Raw genomic sequence first — 18048 nt, 5'->3', positions numbered from 1 at the left:
GCAGCTAGACTGCGCAAGGCCCTTTCAATGGTTCGTCTGCTCACGAACTGCCACGTATGCGTGAATGAAAATGCCACGAGGAATTAGTTTTATACTTGTATTACCCTCCACTTATCCATGTATTGGTATTCTTCATGGATTAATCAACAAGTATCATCAATCATTTCCCCTGAAAAGTGAAGAACACCTCTGGATTTTAAGAATAAAGATTTGGTGCCACTGCTAAACGCCATCTGCCAGTTCCAAGCACAGATTCATTATGCAAAGCAAAGAAAAGAGTCCATTCTTAAAACCGTCATCTGACGCTTCAATGAGCAGTACCCTTTCCGCTTACCAAAGACGTCAGAGCTGTTCTTTATTTTTAGAAGCCTACGTACCCTTTCGTACAGTTATACTTTATGGTGCCACTCTGAATAGTTCTGAACAATTCGCGAACATATACATTTTATGAATATTCAGTTTTAGGAAATGGCATGGGCGACATCCGAACGTTTCAAAAGAATTAGATTAACAATTTGGCGAAAAACGGTAGTTATACAAGAGAGATAAAACCACAACCCACCTAGCTGCACATTAACAATGTTTAATTTGTTTCGAAGAAAAACTAATGCACCCTTTATTTCCAACAAGTGTGCATGTATATTTAAGGAATAGTCAACAAGTTATCACGTGAAATCCTCTTAAAAGCGGGTTCAAGAGATTTTCAAGCAACGACAAAGTTGATTGATTTTTCAATTTCAAACGTCTATACTGAATCCACTGTTCATAATATTTCCCTTCTATATCTAGTCAATGATATAACTCCGTATCCGTGTCCTATAAAGAGTGCGGAGATGATTTGCCTAAGCAACGTTCGTAAATCAAATCATTCCCACTCCGTTGTCTCGGATGGTTTTGCCGTCAGGTCAAACAAAACCCTGGAAATCCCTGGAACAGTAAAGAAGGCTTCAACCATCTTGTCTACAACCTAATAAGCGGTATCCATGTTTACAGCAATATCAGTTTTTAAAATGTATCATTTTTTACGTACCTCTTGGGGCAGATGAGAATCAGGAATTCCAGGAAGTCCAGTCATAAAATCCCGTGAAAGAAACGGTCGAAAAACGACTGATCGCTGGCATGATCGAATGCGTTGACTATAGAATAGCGATAAAAGTGAAAAAGGATCAAGACGTTTGCCATCTGGGCTAGCTTCTTATAGCAACCCAAATCCCTTAATATTTTATTTGCCAGATAAAATCCGCTTCCCTCAAAGTCGCCAAAATGTTACTCGTTAAGTAGGTATGTTTAAAGTTTGTCACCGATTCACGCACAGGCTTTCCGAATATGTAGCAAACACGGTCGAGATCATTCCAGTTTGGTTGTGTCTGATCATGGCTCAATAGTACGCAATAGCTATAAGGAAAAGAAAAATCTTTATAAAGCTCCACCAACAGTAAGCTGGTTCTTGGGTAATCGGAGCCGAGACCTATTCTGACTAGAAACAACGTATATATTATTTATGATATGAGAAATTCCACGGCTTTTAGTATAAGAGTAGCCTCTCCAAGCCATGCCTTAAAAACGAAGGTCGCGGCCTTTTTTCAATAGTTTTGCCCAAAAGACGCCACCTATCGCGTAGAAAAAACTGCCTAAACTCGAGTCGGCCGGCTAGATTGCTCCGCACTCCTTCGCCGTTCAGCCAATAATTACGGAAATAGGAACGTTAAACGGCACGTTATCTCTACAAGTTAATATCGATTTCTGCAGCGCAGCATCGATGGTAAAAATACGTATGAGATAAGTGCCGATACCCCCGCGAATATGCGCCATCTCTGGAGGAAAGTCTCAGAAAAAGTTGGTTGAAATCCGTTTGGGGTAGGGTATACCGTAATTGAGTTTTGATAGAATTCCTATCGTGAAATTCGTTTTGCTTGAATCCCTATAGGGGAATTATCTCCTCCAATAGTGAAATGAACGCTGATAGTAGCTATTCTTTCGTGTAAGTTAGGACTTCTTATTTCATGGTCAACTTGCACTACTTTTAATTCTGAAATATCATTTTATACCTCAAAAGCTTTGATAGTGCTGATGGAACCAAAGTCTCCGAGAGCGGCAAGCAGAAGCAAGTAGGACTTAAGCCTGAAGATATTGGCACAGTTTCTAAAGGATCTTACTTGTACACCTCTCCGGACGGCATTGTCCTTACTGTCAATTGGTTCGCTGACGAAAACGGATTCCAGGTCACCGGTGATCATTTGCCCACTCCTCCTCCAGTGCCTGAACATGTCGTCAAAATGCTTGCTAGCTTGAAGTCTGCCGCTGTCCTGTAAAAAATTTCGATCAATTTCGATCTGCATGTTCATATGATATCCGCTGCACTGTTCATAAAAAAAAAAAAAAATAAGTTTGGGTCACATTTTTGGGATTGTATCGTACGGCCCTTCACTCTAAAATACTACTTTTACCAACCAGCTACAAACTGATTTGTGTTATTGAAACTGATTTACCTGTAATCTCCGAGCAATAAAATGCTACACACTTCTGAAGGAATGACCTTTTTTTGTTTGTTGCCATCAAGAAATGCGAACGCAGCTAATCAGACAGCATTCCCATGCTGTAAGGCCACACTGGCAAAGGAAAAATGACTTACTCTAAATTTTTATGTTGTGACGACTAGAATAATGTTGTCTTCCACAGAAAATGTGTTCTTCGGTTGAGGTAAAAGTATCCCAATGGTATACTTGATGATGCACGGCTTTGCTTACTGATCAGTTCATTTAAAAGTATCTCAATGGAATACAGAATAATCCACGACCCACCGTCCCTGGATACCTCTAACCATCACGTTCCAGCTTTGTAGCGAATGCCTCTCTTGCACAGTGGCAGGACCAGAGTCTAACTGCAATAGAAAATGCACAACATGTCAGTTTAGTAATAGACAATTGATTGCACAAGTATACTACCAGTTTTAACGGTTCTTACGGTCAGAATCTTCGTCGTTCAGTGGTTTCCGCTGTAGTGGCTATTATTTCTGGCGAAAAGACGTCAAACGTTTGCATATTCTGTGCACTCTAGTTGTGAATGAGCCGTTCCATTACTACAAAAATGAGGAGAAGTGATGGTTCTGTTTGACGGTAAAAGAAGTAAACAATCTTGCGAGTCAAAGACCTGAAAACGTGCAAGCAAGGATTTACCTTCATTGTTACATCAATGCGACCAAATAGATCTCCAGGCTATGCCACAATAATAAAATTAATCTATACACAGAACATGACTTTAAAAATTTACCCTTTCGCCGGCATGGTACGACGCTCTATAGTTTGCAGTGTTAAATTTTAATCTTGACGAACGTCTGCCATTCGGAAAATTTCATAGGGTTTTTCGGAGCAACCAATTTCAGTTATCAATAAGAGAGCTGAAAATCTGCTGTGAAGAAATGGTTGTGTAGAAGGGTGATTTTCCTGAACACACATTGTGGCCTCAATTGGGGTTCACTGTTAGAAAAATTTTAACAATGACTACTGGTTTAGGAACATGTCTGAAGTCAACAACCAAAGTAAATGCAATTCAAAGGCAGTTGACCCAGAGCTTAGAAGTGAAATCATTGGATTCAAACCCAGTTCTTATGCTGTTTAACGGAAAACCTGTTTTAATCCCAACATTGCTTAGTATTTTCATAAAAATCAATCTCAAAATGTAATAAAATGAAATTTTGATTTACATTACATCAAAAGAACTTAAAGAATATAAAAAACATAGAATCTAAGTCTTGCACTGAGACGGCATGTAGTATAACATTTACTGGTATACTGTCAACACCTGAAACTAAAAGGCATAATAAAAAGTTCCTTAAATGATACCTGCAATCACCTTTACGAGCCAATTAAGATGCGTGCATTCTTTTAATTCTGAAGATAATCGAGAAAGATGTGTAGCAAATGCTTTCATTTTTTAACGTGGTCCTGATCACTAGACCATCTCTGGACTAAACTTCGTGACCTAGCCCAGCTGAGAACCTGTGACGCCTGTGATACAAAAACAAATGGTGTGGCAAACGTTACGCTGTCTGAGGTATCAGTCAGTTAGCCGCAATTTTTAACCACTCGTATGTTAATAACGAAAGCTAAAATATATTTAGAAAGAAGTGAACTTACTTGATATTGCCTGAAAAAAAAAAAACATTTGGTGCAAATAGACCTTTACCTTCTATAGTTTCTTCGCTTTCTTTCTTCTTGGTTTTCGCTATTTCCAAAGTGGCAACACTGGTTCTGCGAGAGACACCAGTTGGCCAGTATCGTTCAGTTTGATTACCTTGCATGACGAACTGAACTTTACGAACCAAGATGGACGCTGTATGACTAAGTCATTTTAAGTCATCTTTTACGTATTAGTACGGCCTACGGCCGTAATAATTGATTAACATTTGCAGAAAGTGTAACGGCCGTAGGCCTACGGCCGCCCACTTTGTCATACAAAATTTTTGTCCTGTCTCCTGGACAGCAGCTACATGAAGAGGCGATTCACTGTTAACTTGTACACCCGAGTCCATTAATATGTGCCCCCTCGGAATGGCGGGAAAACTTTTCTCTTTCTCTCTCAATACATTGGCAGCGGTACTAAAGTTTTCCCGCCATTCCGAGGGGGCACATATTAATGGACTCGGGTGTACGCTGTTGACGGCTGCACCGGCCGCAATTAGTCGAGTGGCGCAACTGACGCAACGTAACAGAATTAACGCAACATTGGTAACCTATGCATTTCCATTGTCAATGCAGACCTACAGTTACAGACTGACAACCTAACACGTATGCAGCAACCAGCAATCACTAATACCAGTCCACTACCATATTGATGCCATAATTTGTGTTGTAAAAAGGAACATAATAGTTGGCCCTGGATTAAATTTCATCACGTTTAATACTTTTTTCATTTTACCAAACAGGGAACAAAAACAACATACACGACGTTTCGTAAGTTTGGCAGTGTCGGATAGAATTTAATTTACGTTACTTACCTTACTTATTGCCTCATCGGAGAAGCATAACCTGTTGGTTCGACGGAAGATTTTCGCTAGTTCATCGTACAGGACTACAGGCAGTGTTACAAACAAACATTGTTAAAACAATATTGTTACGATCTTTTTATTCTGTTCTTAAAAATGTATCCATGAAAAGTCCAATTTAACACCCAGAACAAAAAAAAAACACGAAAACGAATAAAGCGAATAGAGCTAAGGAAGATTTATTTTGTAACGGATCAGACCAAGAATATCATTTACATGTACACCTGATTACAATATTCAGAAGGATGATACGCGTATGAACAAGAAGCGTTCGAATATTTGTATAGATGTTGAGCTTCGGGGTAGGTAATGGCTGTCTTCTGCATTGTGTTTGAAGAAGATGGGTAGGAAAAAGGAGCGTACTGCAAGTTGTTCCAGAAAGAATAGGCTTGCTGTTGTTGATCACTCGGTTGGTATCCAGACCATTGGTATCCAGAAGAAAAGCTAACTAATTCGGGTTGAGGGTTCATCTCCGGATAGTAACCTGTACAACTGTTTGATCCAATGTTCGGCTGAAACGGCGGGGAGGTTGTTGATGAATCTTTCGCCCAACAATTTGTCATAAATTCCTCCACGTCTTGAGTAACTGTATACTCCCCAGACGCTGGAAGGCAGCAGGGTATAACGTCTATTAAATTTAAAAAGCAAGAAATTTAGTTAAAAACCTTATTGGGAGGATGAAAAACCAAGTAAAAAAACAAACAAAAAAAAACCTTGTTGAACTCGCTGAGATGGGATGGCGTACGGCGATGATCGACGCTGTTGACGGCTTGTTTCGTAAGATTGCGCTGTAGCTCCTAATCCAAATCCTCTTTGACGGATACGGCGTCGACGATTTTGAAACCACCACTGCAATTCAAAAAAGAAATAAAAATAAGAATAATGAATGAAAAACAGAGGTTAAACAAAGATTGTTTACCATAATTGATTTGTTTGAAACACCGATAAGCAAAGCAATACGACGTCGACATTCTCGGCTGGGAAACGAATTTCTAGCGAACTCTGCGTTGAGCACAGCTAATTGAGCTTCGTCATAAAAATGACGTTGACGAGTTGATCTGGAAGATTTTGATATGGAAGCGTCTGTGAAACAATATAGGGAAAAAGGTAGAGGTCCGTTAAGAAATGAATGTTGGTGTAATTTAAAAATAACGATAGAGATGTAAAATTACCATAATTAGCCATAATTAGCCCAGTACTTTTAACACTTAAAATTAGAAGTAAACTAGAACTGAAAATCCGCAGATACACTTAAAACTTACCTTACGGAAATAGCGAGATGTGAGGTTGTCAGAGAGCAAAGAAGGAATGATGACTTTCACGGATGGAGCGAGTCGTTTTATAGGGGGAAAAACATTTTGGAGTAACATTCTTCTTCATTGGTTGGAAAGAACGGAAATTCTTTCAAAGACTTCCGCCAGCAATGTTCATTGGTGAAAGGATTATCCATTTTCTGACTATGCCGGCAGATTAAAGGATAAGCCAACTGGGTTCTGTCCTTGTTCAATGGACAGCGGAAATTTCTTTGAGGAGATCATCCACATCTTAATCCGCTAGTGGATAATCCGTTCGGAAGTACTCCAACGCTTAGTTTTTCAACATCTGCTTTTCATAAAATGTGAAGGGGGAAACTCATGTGTTGAATGGTTGCAACAGTACCTATGTCATAAAATTAATGGTATGCAAAACAATAAAAAAAATTACATTTTGAAGAGTGATGGAAAGAGAGCATTTGAACTAAGAAAATGTAACACTACCTGAAACTAGCGAACAACTCAGAAAAAGTGAAATTCATTATTCAGATTCTTGCAAATTAGGATTCTGAATAGGGTCTAGCAATAACATCACAGTAAACTTATTTAATCTATTTAGATGTTGCTGCTGAAAATAAGGATGCAAAAATTAGGTCACGAGATGCAGGCATTAACAATTACTATTACAATTAAGCCACTATTTACTCCACTGCTTTGGACCCTGACTACTTTCAAACTTGGAAAAATGTACAATTTTTTCAGGCTATCAATACTTTTCCTGTTGCTATTCAAGTTACTAAATTGCTTCCTGCCATAACTGTTGATGCACGAGATCTATTGTGCAAGGTTAGGTTGGCAGAGATTACCTGATTTGCCATGGCAATCAATCTGCAAGCCATTTATTGTAAATTCAACCAACTTGAAATATTTCTTTCTACTAAAATGTTAACTGCCAACGCAAACCTGAGCGAAACAGACCTTTAACGTATTAATGAATTATTCATGTTTCAATTTTACACGTATGATTTTAGCAGCAGACGACAGTCAAAGCTGGTAGTCAACGATGGTGCACGCCTGCCACCTGGCGGTCTGTTACATGATTCAATAATCACGTAAACAAATTTGAATCCCAAATCAGTTCTCGACGTCGCTTAACTGTGAATAACGTAAATTTCGTAGGGAAACCATAAAATAAAAAAAATATTTAGAAACTTGATTGTTCATCTTTTTCAGATTGCCAGTAGTCTGTGCACACTTCTCAAGAGGTAAATGTTATTTTTTTTTCGTTTTTTTTTCAATCCGTTACCACCATCAAGCTTTATCTTTTACTTTTCAATTACCCCTATCATATAAAGAGCAAACTAGAGTTTACGCTGACTGCTGATTAATGACGACGATCGACCTCCACTTGCACACCATTCACGAACTGTGTTTTTACATTGACTTCTGTAAAAGACAATATGTCTACCTTGTACATCAGCCCAATTCATTCTGTTACTAACTCATCTTTTTCACGGTAGGCACTTCCTAACTAGCAAGCCAAAATCATTAACAATAAAAAAAAGGGGGGGGGCTTTTCACATTTTACTTGCCTAAATCTTTGCCCGAGAGTAAAAAATGAAAAGAGAATTCCCTTTTGCCTTCTGAAAAGGAATTCTACTGTCAAAGAGACATGTTCTTCTTTTCTATCTTTCAATAAAGTATAACGCGCGAACTTGAAATTTAAACGATTCATGACAAGAGTACGATCTGTAAGGAGAGAGAAAAAAAAAACGCTGTATAAAACACGTGAAGCTTAACCACCGATTCCACTGGGCCATCACTCGTTAGAGAGACCAAAGAGCTTCACTGTTCCAGCATCTCGATTTCCGTCATCTTTATCGTCGCAGGCGTAGGCAAGTAGATGAGAGCGTGGGTGCCAGGCGACTGTGAAAGTTGGTGTGTCCACTGGAATGGCTATAACACGTTCACCGGTGCCTACATGGCTGACATCAATCAACAAGTCTTCTGACCCCGACGCTAGCATAGATCCATCGTGACTGAAACTCAGGGTGCGGACTGGCCAGTCCAACCTAAGAGAAACACCCAATATATTAACTGAATAACCTAAATTTCAAAATACTGTGTAAATTAGCCTTATCATTACCTCGAGAAAGTGCGCAAACAAGCGATTTCATCGGCATCCCACAGCGAGACCAGGGCGTCGGCTGACCCAGTGGCAAAATACCGTCCAGTCGGATCGAATTCGATGCAAATGCAGTTGGCAGGGTGAGCCTGTGTTACGTGTACCGTCGTCAGCTCTGGGTAACTAGACCGAGAGATGGATGGTAACATTTGGGTTGAATAAAAAAAAAAAAACAATTCACCATTACTCTAATATGTGGATGCAGCCTTGCCCACTCGTTAAGAAAAATAGGTTGCTGGCCTTGTTCCATTCTATTTCATTAACTTCAAACTTGAATTGATTTTCCATTCTTATTTTGAAAGTTCTGGCATCAATGAAAGTGACGAGATCCTCTTTATTGCCTACGGCGATGGAATTACCATCAGGTGACCAGGTAATGTTGATATTTTCTCCTGCGGAATCACAAATGGGAAACAAATGGCTGTGAGCTTGCATAATAAAAAAATTTGACACCACAAATACCCTTGGTGTTAACTGTTGCAATGTTTTTTTTAATTCTTGCATCCCAAACTCTCATTGTTTTGTCACCACTGGCAGTGCTGAGTAAATCAGGATTGGTTTCATGCCAACATAACTGGTCAACACTATCATTGTGTCCAGAAAACGTCTGTTCCTTAACCTGAATTATAAGTCTCATTTAAATACCCATCAAGGCACCTTACAGTTGATAAGCCGGTAATATACTAACCAGTCTGTCGCTGTCCACAGTGAAGAGGCACACCGTTTTGTCAAAGGAACCCGAGGCTAATCGTCTTCCATCGCAATTCCAATCAACCGTGTGAACTTTCGCCGAATGGGCAGTAACTTCCCGGACACGAGTATGTGTTTTAAAATGATTTTTTAGTTCTTCAAGTTCGGTGAGTGCCATTTTCCTAGTTTGAAACGGTTGCCTTTTTACAAGCGTGTCAACAACACTCGACAGACGAACTTTTATTTTCATCCGTTTTCAAGACGAAGTAAATGTTTTCTCCTCTAGATGGCGTGTTTGGCAAGTCCCTTTAATAAATTCCACGGGAAAATGTTACGCATAGATAGACCGAAAGGAATGCGCAGCGTCGTAATACCGTATCCTCAACTGGTCTCTGATTAGTCGGACGTTAAACGATATGTTTATCGACTAGCCAAGATACAAAATAATAAAAAAAGCAGAAGGTGGGCGGACAGGCTGAAGCTTTTGTTACAGTAGACGGGGGCATAATCAAGCGTGACTAGCACACAATGCAACAACCGACGGCGCCGAGCAATGGTACTCGAGATATCTGCATTTTTTATACGAGTATACCGTACAACGTTGCTACATAAATTCAACCCGTGTGCTCATTCTCTCGCCATTTTGAATGTTATTGTTACGTCTTCCATTTAACGTTCATCAATAAACGCAGCAAAGGACCCGGAAAAAAAAATGCGACTGGGATGGGCAGCAACACACACTCGTCGCTATAATGCACTATAGTTTTCAGTTTTCCTTTTTTTTTTTCATGTCTTTTCACAGCAATCATCAAACGACCCGTGTTTGGGCATCACGGCAATATAAAGCAAAAAAAATTGTATAGCAGCAGCGCAGGCGGCCGTTTCTAGCAGCTTGGCACACACACACACACACACACGCACGCACAACACATAACACATATACACAGAACGGCTCCTATAATGCTAACGACTAACGAGTTAGCATCGACTTTACAAGAATTTACAGCTGTATATAGTAGAGGGGGTAGAAAATTTACGAGTCCCCCTCTTCTTCTTCTTCTTCTTGAAAGAAAGAAAAAGAAAAAAAAAGGAAAGGAACCCGGGTATCAGTACTACGGTTCGGGACATTTACGGCTGCCATAAAATAGGCAAATTTCTGCCCCGTTAACTGGCGATAAACTCGGCAGGGCGTCCAGCGCCGTTGCCCTGTGCTGCTGCTGACGCTCTTTCCTCTGCTCCTGCTGCTGTCCCTTTTTCTTTCCTTATTCCATCGCCTTCTCCTTCTTCTTTTTTTTTTTTTTCATTCTTCTTCTCCATCATTACAACCAGAAAAGAACTTCTTCTTCTTCTTCTTCTTCTTGTTCAACGCTCTTTCAGCCTCTATTTTGATAGCCAATCGGTCCCGTGTGTGCGTAATAACATATCGCAGTCGTAAATCTGCAACGTCTCGTTTTTTCCCTTTATTTTTTATTTTGTTCAACAAGAATTTCCCTCCACTGTAGTGGAGTTGCAGCAGTTGTTTAAAGACCGTGGCTCTACTACGTCATGTTTGGCCTATGCCCAAAAGAGAGCTATAATATAAGCTGGACTGGTAGAAAAAGAAAAGAAAAATTACAAATTAAAAAAGAGGGTGTCTATTTTGCCTTTTGTTTTCATTCTTTTCGAGTTTTATTTTCGCCTCAAATGAAAACGTCTATAGGGTAATACGATTCCGATGATACGGTTTGGTTTTTTTGTTACTGGTGTGCCTCGACACTTTATGGAGATTGGACCCGCTGGCCAGTTATATGTATATATATATATATCCCGGTGATTTACAACGCGGGACTCGCAGCGCGCGGCCATCATGGCTCCGGCTCTATATAGCCGATTCTATTACAATAGCATTCTCCGCCCGTTTTTCGAACGATGATTGCGTTATTTGTTGGCCTGTTCCATATTGATGAACTATGCTAATTGCATTCCATTCTCTTCTCGTTTTTTTTTTTATTTTATATTTTTTTCTACCGTGTATACCATTCGCCATGCGTATATAATATAGCATTTAACTCCCTTCATTTCGCTTACCCCCCTGGTTTTTTTATTGTCCAATTTCTTTTTTTTTTTTCTTCTCATTTCGAATGGAGATTTTTCTTTTTCCTTTTCAGAGTCTGGAACGTTCATTAAACGCCCGGCAAAAAAAAAAAAAAATGATCATTCCAATCTGAATAGTTTTCGTACCGATCTCTGTTCTTGGCCATTGATTTCGCTATTGTCTGACGATTATTCCAATGGGCTTTGCCGAACGAAAGAAAGAAAAAAAATAGAAAAAAAAAAAAACAAAAACTAGGCGTATATATCGGTTTCATGAAGGTCTTGTGTGTGTGTGTGTGTTGTATTATGTGTCAAGTGGGAACAGCTGGGCAAAAGAGAAGAGAGTTCGGTGTGTAGAAAATGTGCGGCTCTGGCTAGGCGCAACTCATCAGCCATTGAGTTGATTGCGAGTTAATCAATCGAGACGCTCGGCTCGACACTCTCAACAAGAGGCTTGCCTTTGATGATGATGATGATGACGCAAGGAGATGGAGGGATGTGGGTGGTTGGGTCGCATTCTCAGCCGTATATATCCATCAAGCAAAAACGCAAAGTGAATGGTAAGTCTGAATTCTCTCAGCGCCAATTAAGCGGCTGCTGTTGTGCACGTCCTTCACCGCGCACATTACAAAATATAAAAGAGTCTGCGTGTAACCCCCCTCCATTTGATGGTCATGTAAGCCGAAAATAGAATAAGGAAGAGAAAATAATAAATAAATAAAAAAAAACATTGATGAAAAAGAAGTTTACCGTTGAGCGTCCTACTCCCACGACGCCCATTGAGAACCGACGCCGACTGATTGGTCCGCCCCTCGTTAACGCACGAAACCAGTTACAGAACGACCATCCCCCCTCTTTTTGTACGTTCTTTATTTATTTTCTATTTTTTTTTTAGTTACATGGACCCCTCCGCACGGAAAAAAAAGGAAGAGGGGTGGGTCTCTTTCTCTCTCTCTCTCTACGTATAGCATTGGATACATAAAAATAACAATAGAGAGTGCATCTATATACAGACGCCTACATGTACGAGATCGCATCGATCAACGAGCTCGTTGTCTTTATAGGTTTTAGCACCCCGGACAGCTTATATTATTATACCAAACGCATTCGCGCTCCCCCCCCTCCCTTCTATATATATAAATATAACAAGCGGTTAACGTCCTATTAAATGAATTGGATGTGCTTTTCCGTCTATATGCCCCTCTTTCTGTCCCTCCCTTCTAATGTTTACTCGTCGTAATAAGTGCGGCCATAGATCTGAAAACGAGGAGAGGACCTGGCTCTTCGATACGATTGGTTCCGACGGGGTCTCGTCACTTGCGCGTCTATTTCAAGCGACGCCGCCCTTCGCGCATCACAGGCTAATGGACCGTATAGCAAATCCAGCGCATTCATTTTCTCTCCTTTTTTTTTTTTTTCTTCTTCTTTAATTTCATGTTTGCTATGATGACGTGGTCTTGTTTTTTGTTTTTTTTTAATGATGCGTTAGACATTTTATTTTTTAACAAGATGAAGAGAGAGAGAGAGAGCGTCACCCATTCTCCGCGGGGAGTGTACATATTTCGTTGTCTATTTATTTATTCGGCAGTATGTATATAGTGGCGGTTGCGTGCGTGTGGATGTATATAGCCTACAGTGCTATATTAAATAGATGCATGTAATCTAAGATGGAAAACGGGCCACAGGAAACGGAGAAAAACATACGTGTATAAGACAAACAAAAAGCAACCCCGCAAGCGGCCGCCATGAGATAATTGCTGCCGACTGTTATATGTGTGATTATAATTATTACTGCGTAACATGTAAATGCAGCAGCCGTTCCAGCTACACCAGCAGCTATGTGCATTAATACATTCAAAAAATCCAAAAATAAATAAAAATATGTTGTTCTTTTATACGTAGATTATATTTGTTTTCATTACAATAATAAAAAGTGCTGCGCTATACATCGCGTGAAAAATCGCATCAAATCAAATTAAGTTCATTTCTCTATTTCTTTATGTATATTGTGCTCGCCAACGTTTGTTCTTTTACTGCCCGTGGTGTGTGTAATGAGCTCTCTTTAGAGGTCATCCAGTACGAACCGAGTTCATGTTTCTTTTGCTTTTTAACCATCAGTTGATGCTTAATGTTTCAGTATACAAAACTGCTGTGGAATAGACTCCTCGCTCAAATCAAAAGAGAAAGAAAACCCCCCAAAAAACTCGGACGTTTTAAACGCAATTTTGAAGACTAAAGGGCACGTACACTGTTGATGGTTCATTGCCATTAAGGTTCAACGATGAACGTGGCTGATAGGACAGAGCGAACTGGCTGAATTATGGCCCAAGTTGTCGTGTATAATAACTCTCGTTACACCAAAAAGAAAGAAGAAAAAGAGATTCTATTTCACTCTCTTACATAACCCACAAGCAATACTATATGTGTGTATATTATTGCTCTGCGTCTTCACTGTCTCCCTTGTCCCCCCATTTCCATACATTGTATGTTGAAGCCCGATGCCGGTGTCCCAGGGATGGGTGTGAAAATGTCCAGTTTCCAAAGTGTCAGATAGCCCGTTAGACCCCTAGATTGGTGCAGCACGTATATATAGCAGCTGGAGACACAGCCCATGTGTCTTATTGGCGTACACACACACGCACACACAGACACACATCAAGACGAAGTATGTGGTGGGTACATATACAATCTTCTTGCGCTCGCTATCTGTTGAAAATGTTTTCCCAGCACTCTTTATACAACACACAGACACAATCCAACTGGAATAAATCCTTAAACGGGTGATGGACCGTGAAGGAAATAGGAGGAGGCAAGATTCTTTTATTTTTTGTTTTCCCTCATCTGCGTTTTTTTTTCTCATAAATAATCAGACAAGTTTATCAAGAACTAGCCTGATGCCGACCAAGCGTGAAAAATAGATGTGTAGGCCTAAAGGGTCCTTGTTTATGTATATATACGCATACACAACTATATAGGCCAAAAGCGTGAATATATTCTATATGTACAGCCTGTTGAGCGATCGATGTATACCCGCCCCGATACATGCTGAAGAAAAACAAGGAAATGTATACTACCTGGATCAAGTGTATATATTTCTATATACAATAAAAAAAAAAAAAAACGTTATCGATTTGACACGATCAACAGCCGATGCCCAACTGTATATAAGAGAATATATATAGGCTTTAGATTTGTCATCATTCCTCATGATAGCTATAGCCTATACACAGTTGGTGTATAGGCTATATGTATTACTGTATATATAGAATGCAGGCCGGTCAATCCTATATATACATATATTTCTAGGTCGCATAACAATCCAAACAGATGGAATGTAACACGCAGCAGTTGGCAGCAGCCATAATCTTTATATAGGTATTGTGTGTATACATTATAAATACAAGAGTGATGGCATATATATGTATAAAAGAATCCGGGGCAGCGCGATCACTTGTGTGCATTTGATCTATAAGCGCAGAGTTTTGCGGTAGTTGATGTACGTATAATGAACAAGCCACTCACAATCGGAGTGTTAAATGTGAAATGGATTTGCCGATTTCCAAGAAGGAAAACATCATTGAAAGGGAAACCGTGGAGATTAAAAAAATAGCGCATTTTTCTAAAGATCGATACGCTTGAACTTCAACAACAACAGAAAAAAAAATATAAAGGTAAACAGAACAAGAGAAAAGAGCGACTCGAGGGATCTATGATGAAAGGTAAACACAGTCAGCGGTGGTATATATATTTAATCGTATAGGATGTGGTGGAGTTTGTGCCCGTCTATCTATCCATACATTTTGTTCCCCCATCTCTCCGCAAGCACAAACATTGGTAAAAAAAAGCTGAGGGTGAAGGAATAAAAAAAAAAAGTCGAGGATAGAGAGTTAAGTGAAAAGAAAAATAGGAATCAAAAGGTTTTTATAGACACCTATATAGTGCGTCTTATATACGTAGGCCTTACAGTCTCTCCGCTTCTATACGTCCCTGATGGCTTATATTATTATGTATGTACAGCAGTATAAATATATATCTTTGATATTGAAGAAGGAGAAAAAAAAAAATAATAATAAGCCACTATACTGTATAGACATCGCTTTAGTGGGGTGCTCTTGTACTATATATTTCGAGATCCTTGATACATATAGGCCCCCTTTTTTTTTAAATGTTCAAGTATATACTGTATATAGTTCCTATCCATATAGTATATATATCCGGAGCGTCATTTCCTGCCTGTGCGTCGCTTTGTGTGTGATTGTGCTTTCTTTTTTTTCAATTCTCTCGAAAATGTTTGGATACGGTGCGATATGGGGGGGATATCTCTCTCCACACCAACCGAGGCTGTGTGTGTGCTGTTGACAGCAAGCATCAGGATATTGGCGCAGCGCTATTTGACTGGGTATTAAGTGGCCTGCTTTTGAGCCGTCTCTCTCTTTCGCCACTTATATATCCTAAGAGACGGCCATATCGATGCGATATACCTCTTTGCTGGTGTGAAAGAGAGAGAGAGAGAGAGATGCATCAAAGCCACTGGAATAACACAACCGCGCATAGATTGATCCGTTCTTTGTATATACGCTCTTTCTTCCCTTTTTTTTTGTTGGAGAGATGATTATTATTTCTTTCTCGTCTGCGTGTGCGCTTTTGATACTCATGGGCCATTTCCGCCCAATATTTCTATTTTTTTTTGGTTCGTTTTGATTGTTTTATGAAACACGTCGATCTATGCGTTGGCGTATAATTACAGGTAGTTTATTCAATGATTTATTTAATTTTTGTTTTAAATCGGATTATATATTACAGACGTTTGATGATTTGTGTCTTCTTTGATCGCTGCTCAGAGGGGTGGAGTTTTGGGGATAGGTTCCTGATAGGGGATGCGCAATAGAAGACCACCCGAGATGGAGCTCAACAGCGAAACAACAAGAAAGGTGATGGTGGTCTCCTCTTCAATTATTTCCAAAACAAAAACAGCCGCTGGATGAGTTTAACAACCTAAAAAATACAAAAAATTATAAGACTTAATAAAAATAGACGAATATACACTTAGATAATATTAAAGAGGTCTGTATGTTCTTGTTTTCTTTTTGTTTTTTTCAAATCGAGCGCTTTTTTATTTCCCCCCCACCCCGAACGGTTACGCGATTTTTTTTGGAACGACAAAGAGAAGGCGGAGAGAATAAGGAGAGGCTTTTAAAATTTTTCTTGAAGTATTAAAGATGTACGTTTAAGATTCAATCGGGACCGAGCAAACTATGGCGAGTTTGGCTTCTATTCCGTTTTGATTCCGTCGCTTTTTTGTTGTTGTTGTTTGGCTGGTGCGAGGAACAACTTGGTCATGGCGGTCATTAATCACTGGGAAAAGAAAAAAGGGAAAGAAAGAAAGAAAGAAAGGAAAGAAAAAAACAACATGGCGGCTGCTTTAGATAGATGTATATTTCTTTCTTTTTGAACATTTTCCTTCTTCGTCATATTATATACAAAAATGGCCTCATCATTCCGCCGTGCCGCCCGCCTAGCGCGCCATCTTTCCTCTTTCATTTTGACCAGTTCTGAGGAATTTCAAACTAAAATAATAATAAAAAAATAAGAATTTCATTTTTCATTTTTTTTTTCTTTTTCCAATTATCGATTAGTGTATCGACCGAAATGACGCGCTTTCTAGAAATAAAAACGTCAAAGTTTTAACACCTGGCCACATTACACACGGCCATTGGTTCACGCCGGTGACGCTGTGTGTTTGTTCGTCAATAATTCTACACCGGAACGTCCTTCTATTTTTTTTTCCTGTTCGTTTCAATATTTTTGGTGATTTCGTGTGTACCCATTTATTTTATATTACACGCAATAGAAAAATTAATTTTTTTTTCTGGCTGACGTATACGATTTGAAAAAAGACGAACGTCATTTCTAATCGATTGACTCTCTCATTTGTCAAACGTCGGTCATCGTTTTTTTTTTGTTTGTTTTGCATTCACGCACTTATACGTGTGGCTACACACATCATCATTGCTATATGCTATAAGACGTGACCCTTTTTCTTTTTTTGCATCCGTTAGAAAACTATCACGCCGCTTCGTGCGGATGATCGGTCGATCGATTCAATTTCCTGTTTCAGACCTTTTTTTTTAAGTTTTTTTTAAAATTCACACGCATGTTGATTGCACACACACACAAAAGGAAAAAAAAAAAATTGGTAGCCATGGATTTGGCGCACCAATCGGATATGTGTATATATATGCGTTATGTTCTTCATTATTTTCGCTATATCTTTTCACGAGATGTCGCGTGTTTTGCACGATCGCCTTGAAAAAATAAGAAAAGAACAGGTGCCCGTAGTTTCGTCCCTCACCATTTTCGGATGTCTTGCGCACGCAACAGGTATTTAAAAAAACACACACACACAAAAAAACAAACAGACGCAATATATAGGCGTGTTAAGCAACTGATTTCCCTCTCTTGTTTTATTTTGATTTGTTTTATTTTGATTTTTATTTTAGTCTTGTTTTAAAACGACGTTTTACGATTTTCTCGTTCCTCCCTGTCGTTCCGAATCGTTGCGCCATCCATCACTTTCATAGAATGTCCTAGCAGCCAAATCGATAGTTAAACTGGTTGTTGATAGCCGTTCAAGCTCCGCTTATACAGCATGGCTCTTTTTATTTTTATTTTTTATTTTCTTTTGTTTTTTTTTTGGTTTTTTTGGTTTGGTTTTTCTCCCTATTTCTCTGCTGTATAGACTCTTCAAAATATATATATATATACAGTATATATGGGCTATATAATACACTATACACTACTAC

General features: G+C 39.3%; 2 protein-coding genes and 1 long non-coding RNA gene across 22 annotated transcripts; all 3 read right to left on the bottom strand.

Moving 5' to 3' along the window:
• Positions 1–279: 279 nt before the first annotated feature.
• Positions 280–4512, bottom strand: LOC116936096. Of its 20 annotated transcripts, none has more exons than XR_006651109.1 (9): positions 3843–4117; positions 3271–3476; positions 3177–3215; positions 2965–3106; positions 2490–2881; positions 2049–2360; positions 1314–1395; positions 1031–1136; positions 280–967 (listed from the first exon to the last, which is right to left on the bottom strand). It is a non-coding gene; the product is annotated as an uncharacterized LOC116936096 (long non-coding RNA). The 20 variants fall into 20 exon arrangements; XR_006651112.1 differs by having other exon boundaries at positions 2157–2360; positions 3843–4116; XR_006651101.1 differs by adding an exon at positions 4186–4512 and having other exon boundaries at positions 1031–2360; positions 3843–4007.
• Positions 4513–5207: 695 nt separating this feature from the next.
• LOC116936095 (homeobox protein NOBOX) lies at positions 5208–7907 on the bottom strand. The gene is made up of 5 exons (XM_045178822.1): positions 6802–7907; positions 6217–6703; positions 5964–6127; positions 5758–5893; positions 5208–5672 (listed from the first exon to the last, which is right to left on the bottom strand). Exons 2-5 carry the CDS (start codon positions 6227–6229, stop codon positions 5257–5259), a joined length of 729 nt encoding a protein of 242 aa, XP_045034757.1. The 5' UTR covers positions 6230–6703; positions 6802–7907; the 3' UTR covers positions 5208–5256.
• Positions 7908–8049: 142 nt separating this feature from the next.
• On the bottom strand, positions 8050–9423 carry LOC116930602 (THO complex subunit 3). Its single transcript, XM_032937964.2, has 5 exons — positions 9171–9423; positions 8945–9101; positions 8670–8874; positions 8444–8605; positions 8050–8369 (listed from the first exon to the last, which is right to left on the bottom strand). The coding sequence occupies exons 1-5, from the start codon at positions 9420–9422 to the stop codon at positions 8117–8119; spliced, it is 1029 nt and encodes a 342-aa protein (XP_032793855.1). The 5' UTR covers position 9423; the 3' UTR covers positions 8050–8116.
• Positions 9424–18048: the final 8625 nt, after the last annotated feature.

The sequence above is a fragment of the Daphnia magna genome, linkage group LG9 (assembly GCF_020631705.1).
Source record: "Daphnia magna isolate NIES linkage group LG9, ASM2063170v1.1, whole genome shotgun sequence".
NCBI classification, from domain to species: Eukaryota; Metazoa; Arthropoda; class Branchiopoda; order Diplostraca; family Daphniidae; genus Daphnia; species Daphnia magna.
This window is presented reverse-complemented; position numbering and strand designations above follow the sequence as displayed.